The 26,711-nt window shown below is 40.2% G+C and overlaps 1 protein-coding gene across 4 annotated transcripts; it reads right to left on the reverse strand.

Moving 5' to 3' along the window:
* Positions 1-365: 365 nt before the first annotated feature.
* On the reverse strand, positions 366-23,583 carry AP1S2 (adaptor related protein complex 1 subunit sigma 2; the record flags this gene model as incomplete). Of its 4 annotated transcripts, XM_084258746.1 has the most annotated exons (5): positions 366-413; positions 1,235-1,243; positions 16,627-16,764; positions 17,365-17,473; positions 23,405-23,583. In XM_084258746.1, 5 exons carry the CDS (start codon positions 23,581-23,583, stop codon positions 366-368), a joined length of 483 nt encoding a protein of 160 aa, XP_084114872.1. The 4 variants fall into 4 exon arrangements, with proteins under 4 accessions (XP_084114872.1, XP_084114873.1, XP_084114874.1 ...); XM_084258747.1 differs by lacking the exon at positions 1,235-1,243; XM_084258748.1 differs by lacking the exons at positions 366-413; positions 1,235-1,243 and adding an exon at positions 4,477-4,512.
* Between the last annotated feature and the right edge of the window lie 3,128 nt (positions 23,584-26,711).

Genomic DNA, 26,711 nt, shown 5'->3' on the forward strand with positions numbered 1-26,711 from the left:
TTCACATTAGAATTTAACGGTTTCCTTTGCCAAAGACAGTGATTTCGTTAAGTGTGTATTACCAGGTTGTGTCATTTTCATAGATACATTGGTCAGATTAAGAGAAGCAAACCTGTAAACTTTAAAAGTATCCAAAAAGGGTATCTTTTTCTGTATCATTCTAATTCAGACTGAAGTCCCCTAAGTTATCACTTAACTAATCAAAATTCCCTTTAAAAAAAATTTTTGTGTAGGCCTGAATGAAGCAGCTTAGCAAAACAGTAATACTGACAAGACGCCATCTTACACCATTAGCTAACATGGACATGAAGGCAGTGACCATCTACAGTGTGAAATGCCACAGGAAGTCATCAACAAGGGAGGAGTTATGTCAGTCCAATTTCTTCAAGAACACTACGTGGGGTTTCAGCTTCCTGTGGAGGAAAACGTGAGACTCTGGTAAGCAGATCCCGCGAGGCTTGAGAATGTGATATTGACACAAGGGAAGTGCAAGTTTCAGAGAAGCAAGGGGTGCATTCCACTACGGAGCTGGTGGTTATTTAGGGTTTTGTGCCCCCAAACATCAGAGACCACAGAAGGGTGTTTTCAGCATGCATTAAGTACCTCACAGATTACCGACCCACGTGCTGGGCACCTGTGCTGTAACACAAAAAGCTGCCAAGCTACTGCAGACCCGAATTGTCTACAGCAAAGTTCTCTCTGCTAAAATTCAAAACCTCCCCCAAATAAAAAGCAAGGGAACCCTATGTTGCCCCAATTCTTCACTTAATTTTGTTTTCCGTGCTTTATTTTTGGTTTGTGTGGCACATGGACTTAGAGAGATATCTTCCTCCCTGGGCTTTCCTCCACTTCCCTGGGACAACCAACAGCCATGGTGGAGGAAATGTAAGAATGCTCTGGAATGAAAGAGCATTTTTGTCCTGTGTAAACGCCAATTCTTTTTAAATGTGAAGGAAGACAAAGCAGGCATATCAAGGAAAATGTTTAAAAATTTTAGAGTGGCTGCTTTGCTTATCACAAAATAAAGCTCAAATTTCCAGTGTTACCCAACAACTTTGTAGTTAAAAGGCATATTACTTATGAATGGAGGGAAATGATGATGGAATGGAAACTTGTTTGGAATCTGGTTCGAACAAAATGATTATTAAAAAATGCATTTTTCAGAAAATTAAGAGTAACTGAACTAAAAATATTAAGAATTACTGTTCATTTTTAGTATCCAATAACAACTTACTTTTGCATCCTAATTGTGGTACAGCACAAAACAAGAAAAAAGAAAGAACACATTAAACCATCGATCCAGACAACATTAGATTAATTGCATGTAAGGTACTACATGAAGTAACTTTAAGTAAATTAAACTCCATGGTCTGTTTCTTTATTTGGAAAACAAGAATCATAGTACTTACCTTCATATGTTGAGATTGAGATTAGCCTCAGTGCCTGACTTATATAAAAAGTGCTCAAAAATGTTAGTGGATATTGTTATACAATCACAATCTAGATGAAGGTATTTAGCAGTTAGTACTAGATGCAGTACTAGACACTGACTCTATAGACAAAGTTCATGGGATGACATTTTAGTATTGTCTGTATACTCATGAAGAATGGGAAATTAGTTTCGGTGAAAAAAGCTGTTTCTTACAGGCAGCCTAATTCGTGAAGTTTCTTGTCCCCCCCACCCCCCCATGAACCTCCATCTAATGGGGCTACAGACCGAAACCTATATGGAAGATAAAAAACATTAATCACCACCACAAGATTACAATCAGCCAAATACAGAATGGAGGAAATTCTATAGCACACGTGTCTCAGTTAAAAAAAAAAAGGGCAGGAGGGCATAAAGCCAGAGTTGTTCCAGATTAAGAGACTTAAGGGACAACTACTGGATACCAAGTGAGTCTTGCTTGATAATCCGTTTCTAAGAGATGATAAAAATGTATTTTTTGGACAACTCGGGAAAATGGAACCAGGAATAAGCTATTAGGAATTATCGTTAATTTTGGGGGTGTGGTACTTATCTCCTGTGGCTGCATGTATTCAAGTATTAAAGATAAGATGGTAGGATAGCTAGGGCTTGGCCTAAAACACTGAGGGAAAAATGAGGGAAGCCCATGACGTCAGTGCAGTAACAAGCACCGAGGTGATGGCTGTGGCGGCCGAGTGACGCAAACACGAGGTTCTGACGCCCTCCTACCCGCATTTCTGGGAGTTTTCATTGATGAATGTTTTAAAAGAGTCTAATGGAAATGATGCAATAGTTCCCCAAATGATATAAGTCAACCTTATTTATGTTTAGTCTTAAACATTGAATACACTGAAATAATGTCATCTGGATCACAAACACATTAAAGGAAAAAAAATTAATCATTTCTATTTAATGTTTTCAGAAAGTTATACCACCTTTAATGTATTTATTAAAGGACACCGGCAGTGAATTCTATCCAGGGAACATCCTTAGCTTACCCATGCAAAATGCCCCCCCATTCTCTTCCCTGGAGCTGGTCGGATTTCCCCCATGTGTCCACTGTTTGCAATCTCATATAGCATTTCTTCAAGAGAATCATGTTGCTTATTGAATATGCATTATTTAAAATATCCTTTCTAAAGGCCTAGTTTCAAAGAGCCATTTACACATTTTATTCCTTTGAGATATGTATAAATAGTACATTAGATTTTATCAAGTGTTTATACTAGAAAATGTAATCTTCACATGTTCCCCTTAAAAGTGCAGCTCAAAATTACCCAGAAAAACTACTGTCTAAGGTAAGTCAAATTCGTGGACAGTGAAAGTAGAATGGTTGTTAGTTATCAAGGGCTGGGGGAGGGGAACGGACAGTTGTTTCATGGGTACAGAGTTTGAGTTTTGTAAGATGGAAAACTTCTGGAGATGGTTGCACAACAATGCGAATGTACTTAACACTACTGAGTCAGGCACTTAAAAATGGTCAAGCTCATGAATTGTTATGTTTTTGTACCATGAGTTTTAAAGATTACCTGGAAAAACTAAAATATAAAATATATTATCAACAGGGATGGAGAAGAAAAAAAGTCATTCACATGAGACAAAGTACATGCAATACTTTTATTTTAGACATGCAAGGAAAGCTCTTTCAGAATATTTAAAGCAAGCAGCTGTATACAGATAACAAAAGAAGCAACATCTTGTTACAGCACACAGCATCCAAAGCAAACAGGCATGAGACAATGCATATTTATGCAGCGTCAAAACCAGATGAGTAACATTGCAGGGCAGTGGGAAAAAATGGAAATGAAAGGCCAGTGTTTCCCAGCGCTTTCTACGTGTGATTCTAAATTTTGTATTTGGTAGGCCATCCTGGTGCTTTAAATGAACGCAGTCCCTGAGCATGGTAAGAATGGAAATAACGGACCTGCATACCTGTCCAGTGTGCATCGTCAATAGGTCTTTCAGTGGCAAACCAATGTGAGCATCTTTTGAATTTATTGTTTGATAACTTACTAAACTTAGGCTTCAAACTCTTTAGATATAAATATTAGTTATTTGGTACTTTTCCTTTTATAATAAAATATGTTGCATGTTTTATTAAGAGTATACACAATAATGATCAACAGTAGTGGTTTTAATATTTAGAAATATAAAACTACAGTTAACAATTTAATAAGTATTTAAATGAAGGCTTAATATATTATAAAACAAGAACTACTAAAAATAGGTATTTAAATTTTAACTATATAAGTAAACCCAAAATTAATGCTTTGAAGGGGGTTTACTTTCCACGGAACTGATGACACTGCATCAGAGACTTTGGACAGTTTTCTGATGATTCCTAAAGGGACTGATTGTTCTCGCTAGCACAAAGGTGATTCCATGAATGTGGCATTACACATTTCTTAAAACCTGTGCTTTACTTTCAATATTATATACTAATACAGATTTTTACTTTCTTGTATTATTTCCAAATATACTTTTATGTGATACATTAGAACACATTAGCTCATTCGTTCATATAGACGGTGTAATATAATCACATAAATATAGTTTCATTTCTTTCAACATTTTCAGACCAAAGCACACTGTGTATCATGGCACTGTGTATTTCAATCTAGTGTTTCACTTTATCTTCTTTGGTAAACATTTGAAAGATTACTAGGTTTTTCCTCTTGGAGGATTAATCACAGATGGTTCAAAAATGGTGACATGTATGTGGCTTAAGATAAAATTACTCTAAACATTCAAGGGTCATATTTTTTCAAGAAGAAATTCAATCAGTTGTGAGCAGGAATAAGCTACATCAAGAACACATATAGAATGAAAATAAAACCCAAGAAAGACGTGCGAGCAAGGACAAAAATACAGTTGTAAAGGTATTGGTTCTAAAATGTTCTATTATTATACGAGATAATATGAGTCACCAAGCTGAGGATATTTTCTTTCATAAGCATATCAGCTTTCTAGTTCCTCTGTGAAATGCGGCATACACGATGAGCAGTCACTTAGTACACAGGCACATTAAAATATTCATGACGTGGCTGCGAGAGAAATGCATATATTCTTACACACAGCATGTGGACTCACAATCAGACTTCTAGAATCTTTAGTTGACAGTAAAGAAAACTGAAACTCAAGTTGTCTGTTTTTATTCTTTGGTTCATGAATGAATATTTAACTTCTAGACAGTGCCCAGGAGTTCAGCTTCATCTTTTATGATTTTACTGTATATAATGACCACTAAATGAGGACCCACAGCTACAGAATCCTAAAGCAATGTGCTTACTAATCACGCACTGAGAAGGTTTTCAGTGAAGTCATCTGATGGTTACTGACTTAACTGAAAGCTCAAGTTCCCTCTCACCAGTGTTTAAATTCGTCAGGTTTTTGTTAGACAAAGTAAAGGGATTAATCCCTGAATAAAACCCATCACCTTCTAAGGTGACATATACTCTTTTTCAGAGATCCTGAAGGAAAATCTTCCCCAAGAAAAGATGGAAAAGCAGTCACCCATTCGGTAAAAGTTTCAAGAGTTTACTTAGCCTAAAAAAATCCCAAAGATTATGCCTTTGAGACTAAGGGTTATTTATTACTTTTTAAGAAAAGTTCAAGATAGATTTTAAAGAACTCTCCAAAAAATAGTTGTTTAATGGCTCTACAAAAGTGTTTCTCACATCAAGAAGGTAACCTGAGGTTTTAAGCTGACGGTGGGTGTCCAGAGACGGATTTCTAGGGACTCCAAGAACCTCCTGAAAGTACGAGTGAAATAATGGACAGACTTTCTTGAGAAGAGGGCCAGGGCCCTTCACACTCTCTAAGGGCTTACGCCCCTGCCAGAAGGCTTGGGACTCAAAAAAATTAAAAAAAAAAATTTAAACTGTTTAGTTGAATGCTTTTAAAATACCCTCATTTTAATATTTGTTCACCTTGGCACTTTGAAATGTCAGGCTACAAAGTCATGTAAACTTCTAATAAAATATGTAACAGTTCCCTTATACTTATGTAACCATTAAGTACAAAAGTACCAAGAAAAAAAAAGCCTGTTCAATTTTAATCCTCAGATAATTCCTAAACAATTTAAAGAAATAATTGCCCTTTTCCCCCACTCAAATAGATTATAGTGAAAGGAAGCAAGTTAAAATATTATTAATAATAAATGCCCAAATGCTTCACTTTCTGATGGTAGCTCTTATTTTCATATGGGAATTCTATTTCTGTATCAATGGCATTAGTGTTTCACAGTATTTAATTAAGCATTTTTGTCAATGAATCTATTTTAATATTCTCTTGTGTAAAAAAAAATCAATAAATTACAATCCCCAATGATGGATCATTATCAGAGCAAAATTCCCTATGAAAATATCAGCTAAATGAGATAATTGGGACCATCCCTTGGGATTTAATGTAATAAGACTTTACAGGTAATGCTAAAATAGAAATAACAAACTTGACAAACTTAGACTTATAAACCAAACATATAAATCCTACTACATTGTGATGCATGTGAGTACTCCAGCACGTATTCTAGTATGCTTTCTTACACCCAATGAAACTCTTGCTGTGACAGATAGTTTCTGTTTTCTGGAGAGAGAACAAGAAAAGTTTAAGTCTATCAAAAAACCTTCCACCTAAGTAATACCAGTTCTTTGAGCCTTACATTCTACTTTTTAACCTTTTAGTTTTCTCAGTCTTATATCACACTGTATAACCAACCATTGAAAGCTTGTCCCCATTAAAAGAAAAGAGCAAGGCAGTTACCCAAAAGGGGTGATTCTTCCCCAGAGGAGACTTCTTATGAAAGACAACAAACAACTTGATACAAACCATTCACATGAGCCTGCCCAGGCATTTCTGACCTTGTACTACACCTCCAGGAAAGGAAAGGGCTGATGATAAGCAAAACTATTCTTTATACCAATGATCCTTATTGCTGAACTTAAAACAAGAAATAAGCATCCAGTTAGTGTAAAGAATACTATTCATGGGGAGAAAACCCTCTTCACTGGAGAAACATCCTTTAAGGAGAAAAGAAACCCTAAAATGCACAGATATATATTTTTGTGCCATTTAAAATTGCTGCAGCACATTTAAAGTAATTTCCCAGTTTCTATTGCTAAGGTATGAAAAAGTTCTGCTATAAATAAATGCCTTAATGACCTCTTAAGATTTAAGGTTGATTTTTATCTAAATGATATAGATGACCATAAGTAACTTATTTTTCTCATATACAAAGAAAATATTCTACTGTATTAAATATATCCTCTTGTCACCAATACATCTTATGAGTCATGGAAAATTACCTTAATTAAGACTGGGGGAGAGTAAAGTCTGTAGTAACACATACAGGGCCCTGGGCAGAACCAGAGCTACTATCGTAACTACCCAGTACACCAAGTTTCTTCATATGCTAAAATGCCAGTGATTTCAATTATGTGGAAGACAAGACCAGAACGAAAATAGTGAGAACAAAATTTTAATCCTGTCATATTACACAAATACAAGTCACAAGATGCCTTTAGTATAGATTCTTTAGACTTCTTTTTTTTTTGGTAAGTAGATCACACATTACTACTTTCACTCTGAACTGGGCCTCCAACCCCAGACAATCCTTCTGCTCATCATCCATTGGCTCGTCATTAAGTCTATGTGAAACCCTGATCATTTTTCTCAAGTTTCCTACTTCTTCCCATTCTCCTCAGGCCCCAGTAGTCTCTCAAGGTCAAGAAAATAACTTTTGGGCCTCCCTGGTGGCACAAGGGTTAAGATGCAACCTATGAAGATATCTGCCACTCCAGCACCAGTTCGATCCCCAGCTGGCGAGGGAGCAACCCACATGGCGCAGCAGACCTCTCCTGTCTCGCCCGCTCGCTGCTCCCCTCAGCAGTGTATTTCAGTGAGTCTGCCGGTTCTGTTCCCTGCTCTGTCTCTGGTGAATCCTCTCACCCCCTGCACCTCTGGCCTGTACCCCAGCTCTTGTATGCATAAATAAGTAAATCTTAAAAAAACAAAACTTTCTCAATTTCCCTTATTTTTTTAACTCATAAGGGAAAAAAAAAACCTACTGCTTTATCTCTATCATCTTCTCATAACAAAGGACTGCCCAAGCCCAATGCTTTTGACTCCATTCCCATTCTCCCTCCCAGTATACCTCCCCCTTTATTCTATCCTGTGTTTCATAATCTCTGCATTAGCACGTACATTCAACTTTCCTCCTCCCGAGAAGAGTAATATTTTTCTTAATCCCCTACACAAAGGACTTGATGTAGTGGGAAGCGAAGAATGACAAATACAGCAGCGAGAAATGAAGTTGCACCTGTCTTCAAAACCACCTCCTTCCGAAGAAAAGACAAACACAACTACCTTAAAAACCCCCAGATATTCATCACACCAGGCTGATGACTCAAGTGAAATGAGCTGGGAAAATGTAACGAAAACGGTTAAGCTAGCAATGATCTGAAGGCTTAAGTCTTGTGGAGACAAGAGGTACTTAAGTAAATTTAAAATATTGGATCCAAAATTAAAAATCTCATCTCCTGATTTTCTCTTTCTAATACCCAATGCGGTAAGAGAAAATAATCTACATTCAATGAAAAATAAATGTAAGTATAATCTGAAGTTATTGCTCCACTCCAGCTTTTCTTATAAATGGACTTCACTTGTTCCTCGTACTACAGAGTAGTGCCCTTTCTCTTTTGTGTTCTAGAATACAACAGTTCTTTTTACTGTCCCTCACTGAACTCTGTAGCCACTGTGGAACCCTATTCTATCTGTTAAAGACTGAAGAGCTGGACAGTATCCAAATTCATTCAGATCTACATTTAATAATGAATGAAAAGAGAAAAACTGAAAGCACTTAACAGGGCACCTTTCAAATGACGGGACTCTTGGTGTCAGTCCTATTTCATGAGCAAGCGGAGGCACCAGGAGAGTACAGTGCTTGTGTCTCCCGCTAACTTAGCAGGGAACGGCAAGAGTAACATGGTCGCTCCAGCTGGTTAGTGTCTAAAATGGCCAAGAGCACACGACTGCTTCACTTTACATGCTACAACCTTATTTTTATCCTAGTTTTACCTTCTGGAGCAACACAATGTATACTTTTTCTTTCACACCGTGTTTTTCATTAAAAAAATTCTATCATACTGCAGGGTAGGTAAAATGTCAGGCTTTTCTGCCCTCCCGCCATTAGGCTGGATGACGGAACCCTGTGGTCCTGAGTGCATGCCTGATGGCGGCCCCTGGAGTGGGGTGTGGGCCTATGTAGATGGGATTCACCTGGGCTCATACCGCGCTTATAAGGGCAGCGTCATGGGGACGCCAGCAGAAGCAGAACCACGAGCAGTACCACCAGAGAGAGACGAACCGCGAGAAGAGAAGCAGGAGAAGCAGAAGCAGAAGCAGAACCACAACCACAAGAGAGCAGAGAAGCAGAGACCACCAGAGAAGGCCAGAGAGCCCAGACAGAGTGAAGACTTGCTGGGGGCTGGGAGGCCTGCCAGCCTCCCGGCCCCCCCCCAGCCCCCCAGCCTGCTGTGTACCTGGTAAATCCCAATAAGAGCCTGAAAAGCCACCGAGGGCTCCAGGACTCTCTCCTCCTTACCTCGTCTGCTGGGATCATAGAGCTCCTGCTCCATGTCGTCCTGCCGCTACACATACTAATTGCAGGCTTCTTTCACACTTCTAGAAAAGGGGAGGAGAGCTGACTTTTCCAAAGCTAATACTGGTTATGTCGATGTCCTGCTCCTAGATCTTTTCTCATTTCATATATCATTACATAGAAATCTATCTCACTTCCTTTACAGCCAGATAATGGTTTCGTGTATGGTTGTACTGAAATTCTCTTAATTTATTTCCCATTGATAGACATTTGGGGAAGTTCAATGGCTCAATATTTTACATTACTGTGTCTTGGTGTATTTGTATCTCTGTTGGATAAAATTCCTTGAAGTATAACTGATGGGTCAAATGGTGTGTATATTGAACTATTAACAGATGCCACCAAACTAATCCTCCAAAATGGAATACAAGTTTAAGAGCTCATGAGCAGCAAACAACAGCGTTTCTCATCTTTGCCAAGAACAAACAAAAAGATCTGATTGATATTTTAATTTCCATTCCCTTAATTTGTTTTATTTCTTCCATCTGCAAATTATTCATATCAACTGCTGTCTTTTTCTGTTCTGCTGTTGATCTGTTTTTCTTATATGTGTCTTTAAAATGATGGGGATAACTACATCTTGCAAACCCGCCTCTAAAACCTGTTAGTGATGAAATACTAAGAATATGTTAACTTAGCAAATATGTTTAGTCTGTAAGGAAATAGTTTTATAGCCTATTGTAGGCTTTTCCGCCCTCCTGCCATTAGATGAAATGCATGCCTGATGGCGGACACCTGGAGTAGGGTGTGGGCATGCATAGGTGGACGCACCTGAGCCAAGAGACTGGGCATATAAGGCCAGATGCCGGAGGAAACGGAACCACCAGAGGGGGAACAAGCCAGAGAACGCTGGAGAGCCCAGAAAGAGTGAAGATTCACTGGGGGCTAGGAGGCTGCCAGCCTCCTGCCCCCGCCCCCTGCCTGCCATGTTCAGTAAAAGCCTGAAAAGGGCACCGAGCACCCCAGGACTCTCCCCTTCACCCATCTGCAGAGGATCATAGAAAACCTGCTCCACCCTTCTGCCGCGACGCCTATTCTAAGGTAACTAAACTGTATTTGCCTGATCTACATGGAGCACTTGAAATGCCCTAAATTTAATCAGGGTTTTCCAAACATGAAAGATTTCTGGGAGTCACTGAATTTCAAATATTCAAATGCTAAATATCTTTAAGTAAATTCTTTAAGAGGGTACAAAAGAATAACAAAAAAATCTAAATATGGCAAATTCTGGTCATTCAAGCTAGTCCTTTAAGAAATTACCAAATCTCTAAGGGGGATGGGAAAGTCAGCAGAAAATTCAAAAGTGTTCTGACTGCCTGCAGGGTGTATACGCAATTCTGTTTCCAGGTAAAAATTCAATTACTTTAATAGACATTAATGGATTTTGGTTGCTGTTAAGGAAATTAAATTACACAGTGACAGCCCACAAGTTTTTTGCTGTGAGTTAAAGTCAAGCAGAGACTGTCTCCCAAGTCCTGTAAAGGTAACTGGTGAAAGAAGTGATTCTTACAGTCATTTACATGTTCTTAAGCACAGCTGTCCTTCCTTCACAATTAGGATTTTTTTTCTTTCCACCTTCAGCTCACTTTCAGCCAGTCACGTTCACTCTGGAGTACCTATTCCACTGAAAAGAGGCGGCAGTCTCCAGGTGCAAAATTAAACCAGGGATGCTCAACCTGGGCACGACTGACACTTGAGGCCAAATAGCTCCTTGCTCTGGGAGGGCTGTCTTGAGCACTCCAGGCTATTTATCAGAGTCCCCCATCTTTAGGTGCCAGTAGCACACCCATTACCAGTGTGTCAATCAAAAACATGTCCAAGCATTGCACAATGTTGCCCAAGGAGGCACGACTGCTCTACTAGCACCCCAGTTGAGAACCAGAGTTAATCTAATTTGCAGTTGATTAGTGGCTAAGAGTAATGTTCTAGTGTGCTTACCTGGGTTTGCTAATTTTTCTGTAATGGGAATTTTTATTTAATAAAAAGAGGCAACAGAGGAAACAAAATAAAAGTGTCAATAGGGGAAAAGAGAACTCAAACCCTGAAAATTTTCAGAAAGCAATTTTTAAAGGAGGAAAAAAAAAAAACCACCAGCAACAGCTAGGAACTTGCTCTTTGCAGGCCCCGATCCTAGCACCCATGCAACCAATTCGGTAGTTCAGGATCAGAGGTGAAAAAAAGAATAGGATAGAAAATGTGAGAATACAAAACAAAAATTAATAAAAAATCACTTTTGGTTTATAGATGTAACTATTGTGATATTAAAAAGTATTTATTACTATGAATTCTAGTCAAATATTGTTGAATATCAATTTACAGTTACTGAATATTCTAATTTATCCCAACTTTTCATTATTAAATAGTCCAGAGTAGCAAGAGCTAGCTCAAAATGTGTTGAAATCAAAGAGCATGGGAAGAAACCCTCAAAATTCTGAAAAGCTGTCAAATAAAAAGAGCTCAAAAACAAACATTTAGCAAAATGACTGTTATAACCTGAAAACCAGTGACCAAGGACATTGGTCAAACTGATTAATAAATACGAAGTAAAAGGTAGATTTGTTCTATATTTGCCGTCTGTAGTTTCCATTTCAAACATTAATATAAACAAACCTCACTTATCCAGAATTTGGCCCAGCAGACCCCAATCAAGTTTTCCTTAAAAAAATGAAAATATGCTGGCATATAAGATTACAGCCTTATCTTTTAACCAATTTAAAAGAAAAAGATTTAGGCTTAAAGGTTTTAACATCAACAGTGGTAATTACAAATTACAGTGTACAAAAATACAAAGTATTACAGGAGTTTGTCTTATTAAAGCAAATCCTAAGAGGATTTATATCAAAATGACTTCTGCTGATAAATATTGTTTTAAAACAACGTGTAAGATACTCTTGAGTTTGACTAGTAAGCCCAAATATTCTTAACAGCAATAGCTTGTTAAAACTTACTAAAAAGCATGTTATTAAGTATTTCAAAGGTCTTCTTATTTAAAATAATTTTAAGTTAAAGATTCATTTTTCTAAATCTCCTTTTCTCCTAAGATTCTTACCTTTCCATTTTTATGCAGTCCAATAGATTTATTAATTATTACTCCCACGTAGATGTTGCAAAGTGCTAAGATATTATCATGCAGCCCCAGCACTAAAACAAATCAATTTTAGCAGAGCTAATTCTCCGTAGAGCACCCCTTTCCAGATGGGGGAGATTAACAACTGTAAATCCAGTAAATCTAGTAATAAAGTAGATCATCTCAAAGTAGAAGCAAATTCGTGAGTATAATGCTTGCTTTTGGTACCTCACTTACTTTTCATTTCTCAGATGACTTTAGTGAGAAACAATACCAACAGCAAACAAAGCTCAAAAGGAAATCCCCCACAAATTTCAAAATGATGCTGTTAGTATAAAAAGAAAGGCTGACACATCTCCAAGCACTGATCCACGCCATCATGCATCTGCTGCTGAAGGTTAAAGCCCAACGCCCAGTATTGAACTATTTGATCTTCACAAATCAAGCAAGGACTTGAAATCATCTCACGTGCAACAGTCTTTACATAACATCCCACTTTATCCATGCCACAAAAATGGTAAATTTAGTAGTTACCAATAAATAAGTTGGGGTTCAAAGGGACTAAAGCCTTAGACTGAGCTTTATCATAAGATATCCTCAGACAAACCTCCCCATTCTTCATTCTGGCTCTATAAAAATTAAGGAGCAGAGAAAAACTGTAAGTGCCTGATTGTACAAAGCAAATGCACCCTGTATTTCCTTTGTCATTATATATGTACATTTATAAAATCCAACTGAGCCCCCTCCCCCAAGAATCTAGCTTAAAGTATTTAATTGATGGAGGGGAATGTTCGAAGTATTGGAAAAAATGTCAATTTAGTAATCTCAGCATATTGCACTTTAATAATTTCAGAATCAAGTACCAGTGGCAGGTTAAGAAAACCTGTTTTAAATGCCAACAGTCAAATATTAAAAATTAGGTAATGGACAAATTTTTCTGGGCTTTGCCCCCAAATCTAATTATGGATTTACACAACCAAATACCAAAAGGAATAAACATAGGTGTCTACAAACGTCAAAACCAAGTAATTAAGCTAAGTAAAAAATATTTAACCGTAATGTCTGATATTTTAGCATTTTTTTCTAATACAGGTTTATGTTATGTTCTCAGTACTGTCTTTAATATGCTAATAGAAAACCTACTTCATCCACTGACTGCCATTTGCCTATAAAATGAAAGATGTCTGTGTGCGAACTACCTGATGTTTACACACAATGGATAAAATGGAAAATTTAAAAAGTTTTTCCGAAGAAAAACACTCAAGGATAGACATATACATTTTACAATTTAAAAGAAGTGAAATCAAAGTCATTTTGTGGTTTGCATATCTTTAAGTCAACATTTTTTTCATTATAAATTTAGTCATCTTTGATGCTTAGAAATAATTCAAGAAAAGACTTTACACCACATAGAAAAACACAACTCATGAAAACCTAAAAGGTAAATAATCAAATAGTTGGAATTTCTAAAAATGTAAGGCTGTGTTTAGAGAGGTATGTCCAGTTATATTTACAATCTTGGAAGCAAAATCATTTCATGACTTAGATTAAGTCCATAATATACCCCAAATTATAAGACAAATGCTACTACAGATCCAAGTGTTTATGACAAATCCAACAAACAATTTGAAAGTATTATTGATATATCCAATTTTAAAATTCCAGTCACTGGTAATTTGGACAATGAAAATTCCCAGTCTGCAGAGTAAAAGATGGCATCTGTCTTAGGAAATCTACTCTGTCCAATACAGGAGAACTATGAATTTACTGGTTACTGAGAAGATAGAAGTTGGTATATAAAACAGAATGTTTAAATACATAAGACAATACATGAACAGGGAGGAACAGAGCACAGCAGTTAAGGTTTCACACAGCTCTGGAGTTTGGCAGATCTGAGTTTGGAATCCTCGTTTTGCCAATTACTAATTTTGTGAGACAAGCTTCAAGACCAGTCGCTGGACCCTCACTGAATCTCTACTTCTTCATCTGGTAATAAAAGGCTCTCCTGGACCCTTTCTCAGGACTTTGAGGATTAGCACAGGATGCCTCACATTTAATCAGTCAATAAGCATTAGCTATCATCATAGTTCATTTTTGCTACTGTGGTGTCCAGACAAATACTAGCAGTTTGTGGAATGCTTTTTCTCCTCTTACTCCATCTTTTATAAACATAATATTAAAATATTTATGTGAACATAAATCATGTGCTAACAAATAAATGAATATATTTTAGAAAATACAGACTTTATTTAGCTTGGTTTCATAAAGGCCTTAACCTGCAATGCATTATAATTCATTCTAGATTCAGAATGGGCCAACCACCTTCTGCCTCAAGATCTGAATGAAAAAAAAAATGGTCCGCCCAGACCACTGAATAAAAGATGTCTTAAGGTACTAATCATTTTGATTTATGTACAAAACAATGTAGTCGTCAGTCACAAACAACAAGCAGGGCCAAAGTGCTCTTCTAAAGATAAGAATGGTAATTAACCATAGTCAACTTTTTTTAAACTAGGGTGAGGTGGGGTAAGGAGAATTTTACATGGGATCACAGACATCTTATGCTTCTCTCCCCATTTATACTTCCCCAATTAAAGAAAAGTATTACTTCAAAAAGGCAGACCTTGCTTCCTACTAAGATACTCCAACAAGGGAGATACATACTCACAAATAAATATGGACCTGAAATAACTTTTTAATCCATGAGTATACTAAAATACTCAATACATGCTGTAAGATAAATGCAGCAAAACTGCCATACAGCAATTTCCAAGTAGAGTTGAAAAAACATTCCAGGCACAAGGAGCTATCAGTGCCCTAAACAGAACTCCCCAGAAAAAACTATTAAAAGTTGAACTTCCATAACTTTAGAAATGTTTAAAAACAAATGTAACTAACCAGGAAATAATGAAGAACTTGGAGAAACTATTAGTTTGTGACAGAGCAGAATACAGTGATCAGGGGAAGGGACAAAGGAAAAAACCCCAATTCCTGATCCTTGGCTTTATGTAATTTTCAGAAAAGTTTGATCAGTCAACAGCAAAAGGAGGTGGTAGCTTTAAAACCAATTTTACAACAGTAGACCATGAAGTTGTGGCCAGCCTATGTGATGTTAAAAAAAAACAAAACTCCCCAGTGACATGTTTCATGTTTAATAATAAAGTGTAGCAAATGCACACGTGGAAAAGGGGCTACGCTCAGCTCACCACCGAACCGCGGGTGGCATCAGGGCTGTCAAAAAGACTTTGCAGGCTCCTGACCCACTGTTTGGTAGCTCCAGATCATGAAATATATTTAATATATGCGTATTCCAGATGAAGCCACCCCAACGTCCAGCAATCCCCACAACTAACCCAGGCAGTCAGTTACTGATGCCAAGGGACTGCTGAGAGGGACTGCTCCCTCCTCTCCCTACAGAGGCCAGCCGTTAAAGTTATACCAGAGAAAAGGGTATTTACTCTTCTTAGTTCACATTTCCATTATAACAAAAATGCTAACAAAACTGAATTTAAAGCCTCCTTTAATAATTTAAAAAAAAAGACAACTGCCTTAATGAAAATACACTGTATTTATGGGCCCTTCTCCCTCATGTTATAAATGTCCTGTTTGATAAAAACCAGTTATACTGCTAAAACATAACTCCATTTGGTACCTGAATTAAGGTGTCATTAAGTTTTTAGAAAAAGGTAGCCTTACCTATGAAATTTTAAACTTCAGAAATCGAAAGTACAGAAGCATCAAGTATACAGTTAACCCAGAACAACTATGGAGATTAGAAAGGGAGGGGGGTTGTTAATGGTTCTGGTGACATTGGACCTGGTGACAAAGACAAGAATGTTGTCATTTGACAGAACAAGGTTTGTTATTTAAGAAGAGCAAAGAGAAGTACAAATACTTTGCAGTTAGTTTGGCTAACATAAAACTAGAAGGTTCTAAAATTCTATCACTATCATTTGCTTGGCTACATTTACACTTACTGGACATGAGGTGAAAATATGAATGAATTTGGAATAAAAATGCCACAATCTCACAGTCAACTCCTGATTCTCCTCACTAATAAGCACAGGGATTAAGTAATTCAGAACAACAGATGGATAGTTCTCAAATCACCCTGACTTTGGATGAATCTTTTCCCTTCTTAAAGTAGTCTTCCCTCTCTGAGTTTAGACTCTTAAGTGTTTTGGGGGTCCAAAATTGGGCCGTCAATATGAGGTCTTAGTGACAGACCATCTCCAAGTGAACCATCCATCCAGAGATCACTGAGTTGACATGACTGACACTTATTCCAATCAGTCCACTGCACGTGGACACTACATGCCAAGCATGCTACAGAGTAATCGGTGACACGGGTAAGAATAAGGCAAGATGACTGAGACCGCCCCATCAAGAGTGAACCATGTTAGTGTCTAGTCAAGAGAACACCAACTAGCTTACCTCCTGCAGGAGATCGGCCTGCTCAATGGCTTTAAGCACATTTTTCTTGGATGTTTCCTGAACTTCTCCTCCCAAAAGAAACTCATCCAAAATAAAATAAGCCTTCTCAAAATTAAAGATGATATCAAGCTCACACACCTGAAAAGCAGAAATAAACAAGACATCTAGATGTAGTAGTTAAAATCGAGGAAGCAAAATAGGCCACTATCAGGTAGTAAATAAAATCTGACTAGAGCGAATCAATCTTAATTTGTTCTAAAAATGGCAACCTTGCTAACTAAGCATCCTGGATTTAGTCAGCTTAATTTTCAAATCTCAAACACAAGTAGGCATTGAAAACACAATGCTAAGTAATATCTGACTCTGCAAGTTCCCAACATGGTCAACTTAATTTTCTACTCATAAAAACTTATCTTCTTAAATCCATATGTTCTGAGCAATGTAATTATAACTGTTAACCCAATCTAAACCTATACTAAGCACTTCCAGACTATTAATGTTCGCAGTCACTCTCCTTTCTATTACACTACTTTAAACCCCACTCTTACCACCATAATTAAATGAGTAGGTCAAGCAATCCTGGCTATTAACTGACTAGGCACACTGACAAGAAACAGTTATTCCTTTCCCAAAGTTATTTTCAAATAGAATTCCCAAGACAATCAAATAATAAACCTGTTATAGAAAAGATTAAAAAAATACTATGGCATTCCATTTCATAAAAATACTACTACTCACACTGCCAAAGTACTTGTCAAGTAATTCCACGTAACGATGAATTATTTCCAAGGTAATTAGCTCATTGTCCTGGTCCTCAATAGCACAGCAAAAATACAGGCTAGCATATCTGTAACAAAAAAATGGATGTGAAAACATTTTACTCTATAATCATGTTTTCTGAATACATTTTCATATCCTATTGTGAAAGACACTATGCTTCCACAGTATTTTTCCTTTTACAACAGTACAGACTATGTTTCTTCTAGAATACAAAAGTAATAAATGCATAGAAGGGAAATTTTCAAAAGCATACACAAGCAAAAATAAAAACCCATCACACCATCTAAAGGAGTATGAATAATCTAAAACACGGCTGACCTAAGTTGTGAAGTTTACTAACAAAATACACTGCATGATTAATCCAAACAACAGGGAAAATAAATTCTCCAGTTGACATACTTATTGAATATACTGTTAATGTGATGTCAGTGTTTTAGAGTCTCACTGAAGTATAATATACTCACAGAGAATACAAGCCATAAATGTACAAGTCCATGAGTTTTCAAAGTGAGCTCACCCAGGGAGCAGCACCAAAAAAAAAAAAAAAAAAAGATATTCCTGAGTCCCCAAAGGCCCTCTCCTAACCTCTCCAGGTTACAGCCTCCCATCCCCCAGGGTAACTACTCTCTTGGGTTCTAAAGTACTTGTTTTCAAAAAGGAGGTTTTTAGGATTGGAGGGTGGGGGGCAAGAAAAAGAGCAATAGCGCCAAGTTATTATAGAAGTTAGTGAAAGAACAGAGGAAATTGAGACTTGACCTCAGATTTTCAAGGTCTGCCTGTTGAACTGAACGTTGCTACCTCTGAACAAGGTCTAATGCTGGAAAACTCACACTGCGCTCCAGTGAGGACGCCGGACACGGGGACTAGGTTATCCTTAACCCAAAGAAACCAGAACTTACTAACACACAGCCCTGCGGTTACAAAAGATGACTAAGTTGTTGGAGGAGAATTAAAAAAGAGTATTTCCAAATGGTTTAAGTACATTTAAGGGTTTTGGGAAAAAAACCAAAATAAAAATCTAAGACATTCTAAACAAATCTCAGTAGAGACTGCGGTTTCCACTGGGGAGCACTGAAGTGACTGAGGAAACACATGGGCGACTACTGCTTTCACTACTACTGTTTGTGAAAGACACAAACACACCTGATTCCAGCTTTGGGAGTCAATGAGTGCCTGCTCTTCCGTATGAGAACAACTAGTATCTGTGTAACACTTAATTTCATTATCAGAAACATTTTTTCAGCTTATTGGATTTTTTTGTAATCCAGTGGCTCGTCGTTGATTGTAGGTTAAAATTTTTTTTAAGAAATTAAAAAAGTAAAAAAAAAAAAAAAAAAGGTCCGAGAATACAGGGTCTGGAGGGAGGCAGCTCTGGGACAAGAAAGGAGGAAAACTGGAAAACTCTGATCTGACCTTGCCCCCACGCCCATACCTACTGCACTGACACACACGCCCATACCCACTGCACTGACACCCCCCCACACACACCCCTGCCACATCCATTCCACCCAGCTCCTACGCTCAGTAAACCATTTAACACGGTGGGACTCCTACAGTCTCACAGAGGACATGTTCAAATCGTTCCTTTACCATCATGAAGGATACAGAGACGCCACCGTCATCGCGTCATCTCTCATTACAAAACTGTTCTGTTTAAAAGGCAATGGAGAGGCCAACTTTCCGCCATCCCTAACCCATGCTCCCTGTAGAGAAGTTTGAATGGGGGGAGTGATACAAATGACACGTAAGATTCCCTGAAGGAAGAAAACTAAAGGCTAAAGGAACAGACATTAAAAGTAGTAGATAGAAACCTGATACAAGATGAGTGCTAAATAAAACATTACATAGAATTTAATAACAGGTTAGGCTAAAGTTCCTTTTCCTCTTTATGTTCAAGATTTCTTCAATGTTACTGCTTCTCACACTGCCTCTTTACTCACAAATGTACAGCACTTAAATAACAGCTAAAGGTCCTAAATTGTGCAAAGCATTAAGAAATATTAATTTAAGTATCAAGTGTCTAAGCACCAACCAGCATTTAAAAATCAAAACCAAAACCTGCAACGGTATCTTAGTGTTTGCTTTCACTCAGCAGGGACAAAGAAGCACCCAGCTAATGAACTCTTGGCTGCGGACGAACATATACTTATCAGGATTAGAAGGCACCTCTGACCAGAAAGCTTAGGCAAGAAAATCACAAGCATAATGAACAGTAGGTAAGACATCCACCCAGGCCTCACCGTGAAGGAGGCACGCGATGCTAGCTGAGGCTTTCTCTTGTTGCCCCTGTGATCCTAAGACCAACCCTTTCGGGGAGACGTGGCCATTCCTTGCATTTCCTGGAGACCCAGCCTTCACTGGGGAACCTGCCCAGGGCCAGCCATGGGACTCCAGAGACCAAGGGTTATATTAAGGGCTAGAGCCAGGGACTGTATTGAATCAGGTATCCTGCTCCTGGCAAAACTTAAAACATCGTCAAAGCAATATTTTAAGAGCTCCGAAGAGAGAAAAAGAAATTGTTATACTGATTTAGTAAAAGATCACCAAGAGAACCTGAAGTGCACTCCCTATTTTTAGAACCAAACGGTTTTTAAAAATTCAATAATGAGCTCATTTTGTTCTCTTAGTGCATATTTGTAGTCTAAATCTGAAGTAAAATTAATAACAGACTAGTAAGAAGAAAGGTATGTTTGGTTATTTTTAGCAGAGTGGATTAAGGATTACTCTAATTACTGCTACTGAGAACATCTGAAAGTGCCTATTCTTATATTCAAAACACATGACTTCTTTGCAGTCAGCTAAATAGCAGCTGACCGTGGGTGACTGTAACTAAACTGTTCTCCATACCCACTGGTATGTCATTAAAAATTCTTAGTAAAGAAAATCAATATAGTAGTCTTTGACAAATTCTCAAGTTACCAATTTGGAGATGTATTTTTAAATTAATTTTAAGACTGTAATCCAGTGGCTCTTCCTAAAATGCTGCATGAAACAGGAATGAAAACAACACACACTATTCTGTCTTGAAGGGATCTGCAAAGAGCATTCATTTCGGAGATGAGGAAACAAAAGCAAAACGACTTCTTCAAAGTCATAACACCAGCTAGCGGCACAAAAGGAACAGAAGTCAGGTCTCCAGATTGTCCATCTATTTTCCCAGCTATCCTGGCCGTCCCCAGTCCCACTCGCCCTTCCCAAGAGGAGAACTGTTGTGGAAAATGCTCCAATGAGGAATGTGGATGAGACAACTTGGGGAAGGAAGACATAAAGATCACTTGCTGACGTGAACAGCAAAAGTGTTAGTTTCGAATTTCTCAGAAGCTAAAATGTCTTCTCTTCCAGCTGGCCAAGGGAAAACGAGTCTGTTTACGTCAGCAAAAAGTATGTCCTAGAGTGCTATGCTAGATGAGGTTTGCAATTTGAAATTGGGGGGGGGGGCTGTAGAAAAACTTTAATAATTCTAACCTGTATGTTTGAATTATATTTCAATAAAGTGTTGGTTTTTGCTTTTTCTTTGAAGTCCACCCTTTATTTGCAGGAACTTGATGTGAGGATCAGAGTCAAGTCAGATTACCCTCTTACAGCCTTTAAAAGAACAGTGGCGGCCCACCATGAGTGGGCTGGATGAATGCCTGAATGCGGGAGCAGGAACACTGACCAGCGCTATTTCCTTCAGTTTAACAGGCCTTTTCCTTCAGCTGCAGGAATCTTGATTCGAAGGATTGATTCCCTTGCTGGTATTTTCCTCCTCCACACGGGGGACTCCTTTCCCTATCTAGAAATAAGCTTAAGTCGCACACCTTTTTTTCACTGAGCCCCTGACTTCCTATGTCTACGGGTGGTTACCTCCTCTTTGGTCCTTCATAGCAAAGCTCCCCAAATAGTCTACACTTGCTGTTTAAATGTCTCCACCTGTCACACTTCATCCTATTTCTTTGCAAGTTCTGTCTTTACTATCTCACCAAAAATGTTCAGACAAAGGGCATTTTAAGAAGTGCTCACTGTTTGCAGATTTTAATCTACTAGATTAAATCTGATAATAGTCTTAATAGATTAGATTTTAATGTAATCGATTCTTTTTTCAATTTAACTGAATTTTATGTGACACTTGGTAGCAGTGATCTTATTCTCGAAACACCCCTTCCCCGACATTCCTGTGTCTATACTATGGTTACTCCATCCCCCCTTGCCTGCTGCTCCAATGTTGGTGATCTAACAATGGAACACTTTATGCCTAGTTTCCCCCAACTTCCATGTCTAAGCCCACCCCAAGAAACCTAGGGATCCCCAAATGGAAGAGGCATAAGCATCTCAAAGTCAACCTTCCTACTGGGTTACAGTTTACTCCGTCAGCTGAACAGAAATGTGAAATCACCCCATTCTTTCCCTGCTCTCCCCACCGCCAGCAGTCATCCAGTCTTCTAAAACGAACTTAGGTAAAGACTGCCTTTCCACTTGCTGAGGCCACAGCAGTGTTCAGGACCTCAGGCTCTCCTAACAGATCCTTCAGGGGTCAGTCCCAGCCCTCTTCCCCCACCCATTCTCCAAAGACAACTTTAAAGAAATGCAAATCTGTTGTTCCTTCCCCCCCCCCCCCAATCAATTTAAGAAATCTCTGACTTCACATCAAGGGTTTGAACCCCAGTCTGGGTGTCAGTCTCTAGCTATAGCAGATGACCTTAGACAAGTCACTTCTCCCAAATTCCCATCTGTCATAAAATTGAAGTTTGATCAACAGTGGTTTATAAATTCAGGCGCCATCTCCAATGCAGGGCATAGGGGCCAAGCCAGCAGGGATACAGGATTCCATTTCTGATTTCCCAAAAGTTTCTCCTATTCCACTCATTTCATTTAAGGTTCGATCCTTGGGCAACAAGTTTGTTTGTTTGTTTTTTTAAATCACCTGACTAGATTATTCTAAGATACCTTCTAGCTCCTAAAATGGTATGATTTTTCTCAACAAGTACTAAACCAAACACTGGATACAAGAATCACCCAAAGATGACCAAATCGTTTTAATGTAGAAAGGAGTCTATAGTATTGAAGTAATCTCCATTACTCCTCTTCTATCTCCTTCACAAAAAGCTCCATCCATAGTTGGAGCAGAATAAAGGATTTCTCTTTAACCCATCTTGCAGCCCACATAGTTAGTTCCCTGCATATCCACCAGAAAAGGACTTTTTATATGCAGAAATGCTCTTAAATTCAGTAGCGGATTAGTAAAGGAACATAAATGGGCAAGGAAAATGTAACTATTTTTCCTTTAACCTGATTAGAACAATCTTGAGAAATTTATTTTTAGATATTAAAAGTTTTAGATATTAATAAAGATGGATAGCATTAAAAAAAGAGTTTAGTGTTCAAAGCCAACCTGAACCATTTTGCAACATCAAAATTAAAAAATTCTGTTCTTGGCAAAATTCTCCTCAGATCTAATCACACCTCTACTACAGCAACAAGTATACTTCAAATTAATAAACACAGTACTAAGGAACAAATCCTGTCTATACAGTTTTAAACATCCATCTGACTGAAATGGTCCATGTATCCAAGGTGTTTACATGTATCCAAGGTGTTTATAAGTGACTAAGATTCTAATAGTAAGATGAAAGGCATGTCAAATATCAGTCATTACAGATTTGCTGGAGAAATGCTGGTCTAAATTCAGAGAATTACACAATTTGAAATACTGATCCTACATTCCCCTGCAAACAAATGAATTTATCAAATATTCCTTAAAAGATGATTAAGCATAATTGTCTTTGATTGTATAATTAATTTTTAAAATATTTCCTTGACTTCTATCACTTTAATCTGGGTAATCGATCAAAATAGCAGTTATTTTAAAAATGCAAAGCGTTAGTTTAAACCTGATTCATCTAAATCTTTATTAATAATTATTTATAATTGCATCTCTCAAAAATCTGCAATTTTTACATTATAAATGACCTAAGATTTTATTTTGCTATTTTATCTTTCTGATAAATAAAAATTATACCTTTTGTAAACAATCTTCAAATCTCGCCACTCAAGAAAGCTGCACATTTTAGGTTTCCGGGCCAAAACGGTTTGAACGAGTTCTCTTGTGATCTTTTTCTTCTCTTTGTCTGACAGCGGGACATACCATTTCTGGAGTCGAAGCTTTCCTTGACGACTAAAAAGCAACATAAACTGCATCTGTTAAGACAAATGGAACCAACAGGATCAAGATTACAAGCCATACTTTGATTCAACAAAGTTAAGCTGAGGTGACATAGTTCATAGAGAAACTTTGGAGGGCAGGTGCAGAACAGGGATTAGTAGTCATCAATATCCATATGCCAGTTAAAATAGCAGGAAATTCTGGTAGAAAGGTCTTCCCACTAGATACAAATCTCCTTACCCCACCTAGTTTCACTAAAGTTTGGAGAAGAGAGTGTAGGGGTCTAGGGAAGAAAAGCAAGTAATAATTTGGAGTGAAAATTTTGGAGAAAAAAGATAATTCTTGCAATTTAACTATATAGTCCACTTGTGTTACACGAATGTGTATGGACGAAAAGAGAATTGTTGACATCAGTGGTTCACGAAGAGTTGTTAAGACACAGATTACTATTTTTCAACTCCAGACTATTCTAGTTCCAGGCTGAATTACCTGATAACAGACTGGTACCATGTAGGATGCTTTCTTCAGTTTCTGCTTACATACTTAAAGCATAAGAGAATAGCAAAAATGCAGTTTTCTTAATAAAAGTCGGAATTTTAAGTATCTCTTCTCACTTTTTAAAATTTCAACATAAACATACTCACAATAAGGTGAGTTAAATGTGGTATTTTAAAAGAGAATATACAGTTTTTAAAAGGCAAAATAAGTTACACACAGAGACATTATGCAAAATACTTCATTTAAAACAATAAAAACACAGCAACTAGATGGGGTGGATGCTGAATTCTAGTGTATTTTATATTTAAACTATTTAGTATATATTTATTTGGAACGTGCAAATCTGTTGGCCAGTCTACGTGTTTAATTTTTAGGGAAAGCTGCTTGCATGCAATTCAACTGGTCTTCTCAACTGCCAACAGAGAAGCATGGCTTTGAGAAAGATAATTTAAAGGTAGAATTCAGGCAATTTTTTCCTGTGAACTATCTTAAGTTTGTTTAGTAGTCTTATTGCAAGCAAGATTCCTGACTGATTCTTAATATTCACCACACCATCTTGGATTTGAATAGGGGTGGAGGAATTTACACAACCAATTTAGAATAGAACGGGCCCTAAATTTCGCTAAGGAATTATTGTCGCTTCTTGCAATTATCGAAAACGACATCAACAAGAGTTGGAAATTTAGGATGCGGCCATGTAACTTCATTCAAGTTAAAATTAATCGCCCTATTACGCCTCACTGAAAACGCTTCACTGGCACAAGATAAACGAACACTGTTCGGTGATGTCCAAGAGCCTCGCAGACCAGCGCTGGCGAGGGAGCGGCGTTCGGAGGGGAGAGCTCGCGAAGGCAGCACCCGACGCCGTTGAACGCGGAGCCGCGACCCCAAGTAGGCAAAGAACAGCCCGCATTCCGGGATCTCACACACCAGGGAGGGTGAGGGCTGGCTCTCGAGAGGCGTTTGCGCTCCAGGCGGTCGGGAGCGGGGTCCTGGGGGCCCCCCGCCCCCCAACACACACACTTTACAGGACGAACCAAGAAAGCAAGAATCGACTCTCTTGAAAACGAATTCTGTGCAAACGCGGGACGACACCGGCTCGCGAGGCGGACAATTCCCCCTGCCCTCTCGTCAGACACCGAAGCTCCGCTTTTGCCGCAAATCCCCGGGCACCTCGATTCCTCGAGATGGGTATTAAAAACAATGGCTCGGCCGCGGCGCGGGCTGGGGGCCAGCGTTCCTCGGTTCCTCGGTCCCGCCGTCCCCGCCGCCCCGCGGGGCCGCACTCGCCCGCCGCTCGAACCCGGCCGGGGTGACAGGCCGGGAGCCGGCAGACAATGGGCGCCGCCGCCGCGCCGGGGGCGCCCCGGGTCCTCGCCCCCCTCCGCCCCGCCAAACTTAGGGCGATCCCCGCCCCACAGGTGCCGCGGGGTACCCGCCGCCCGGGGCGCCGCGCGGAGTGGCGAGAGGGGCGCGGACGCAGAGAGAAGTGAGTTGCGGGGCGCGGCGCCCCAGGGGCCGGCCGGCCGCGCGCGGGGTGGGGTCGTCGGGGGGCGCGTCCCACCCGCTCCCGGCTCCGCGTCCCCGGCGCCTCGGCGGCTCCCCCCGGGACTTACGGCGGCCGCGGGCCGCGGACGCGGCGGGGCTTGGCCGGGGGCGGCGGCGGCGGCGGGGAAGCCCCTGTCGCCGAGCTCGGGCAGAGCAGCCGTGTTGCCGCGGGGAGGGAGCCGGCTGGCTGAGCCGAAGCTGAGGCGGCGAGGGGAGGGCGAAGCGACAGACCCCGCCCCGGGGGCCGGGCGAGGGCGGAGCCGGGGCTGCGGCGGGCGCAGGGCGGGCGGGGCGACGCGCGGGAAGCCGCTCGGCCGTCGTCAACGGACCCGGAGGCCGCGCCGGTGACCGCGCAGTCCCAGGAAGCCGATTGGCCGCCGCTCCGCGGGGGGGCGGGGTGCGAACCGGAAGTCGGGCCACGTGACCCGGAAGCGGCTGCGGCCCGGCCCCGGCGCGCTGGCGCAGTCCGGCGCCAGGCTCCCGGAGGCGCGCGGGCGGTTGTCCGGCTCCTCGGGGGCGCGAGGGCAGGCTTCCGCGGGGCGTGCCCGGAAGGCGTGGACCGCCCAGAGCCCAGTTCGGGCTCCGGGAGCTCTGCGTGCCCCCGGGGACGGGCCGAGGAGTTGTGACGGCCGGCGGCGACGGTGAGGGGCGCGAGCACTGGTGGCCCCGCTGGAGCAAACCAGCCAGCGCTTCCGTGGAGCTAGGGGCTCGCCTTCAGGGTCCCCTGGGCAATTGCTCGGCCCGCCCCCCCCCCGCCCCCTCAGCTGCCCGGAATCCTGCCCCTCCTTGCCTTCGCACTGCGGCAGCCTACACTCTTTTTGCCCCGGCCCATGCCGGTGTCTCTTCCCCGGGTTGGCCTCGCCCATCCTCAGTGCGGCGGACCTGCTCGTGGACTGTCCGTTCTGCCGAAAAGCCCTCACAGCCCCTCATCTTCGAAAGCCCACTTCTTCACACGAAGTGCCCCCTGCCCCCCGCCTCCCGGGGTCCGGTTTAGTCGTGCCGACGACTTGCTTTGCCTGCCGGGCTCTTGCTCTCAAATGCCACAGCGCCGCTGAAGCCTCACCCTCCAACCCCGTAAGACCGGATCCTTCTTTCACCCATGTGCCCACTAGCCCAG

This window comes from Talpa europaea (assembly GCF_964194135.1).
Source record: "Talpa europaea genome assembly, chromosome: X".
In the NCBI taxonomy this organism is placed as follows: Eukaryota; Metazoa; Chordata; class Mammalia; order Eulipotyphla; family Talpidae; genus Talpa; species Talpa europaea.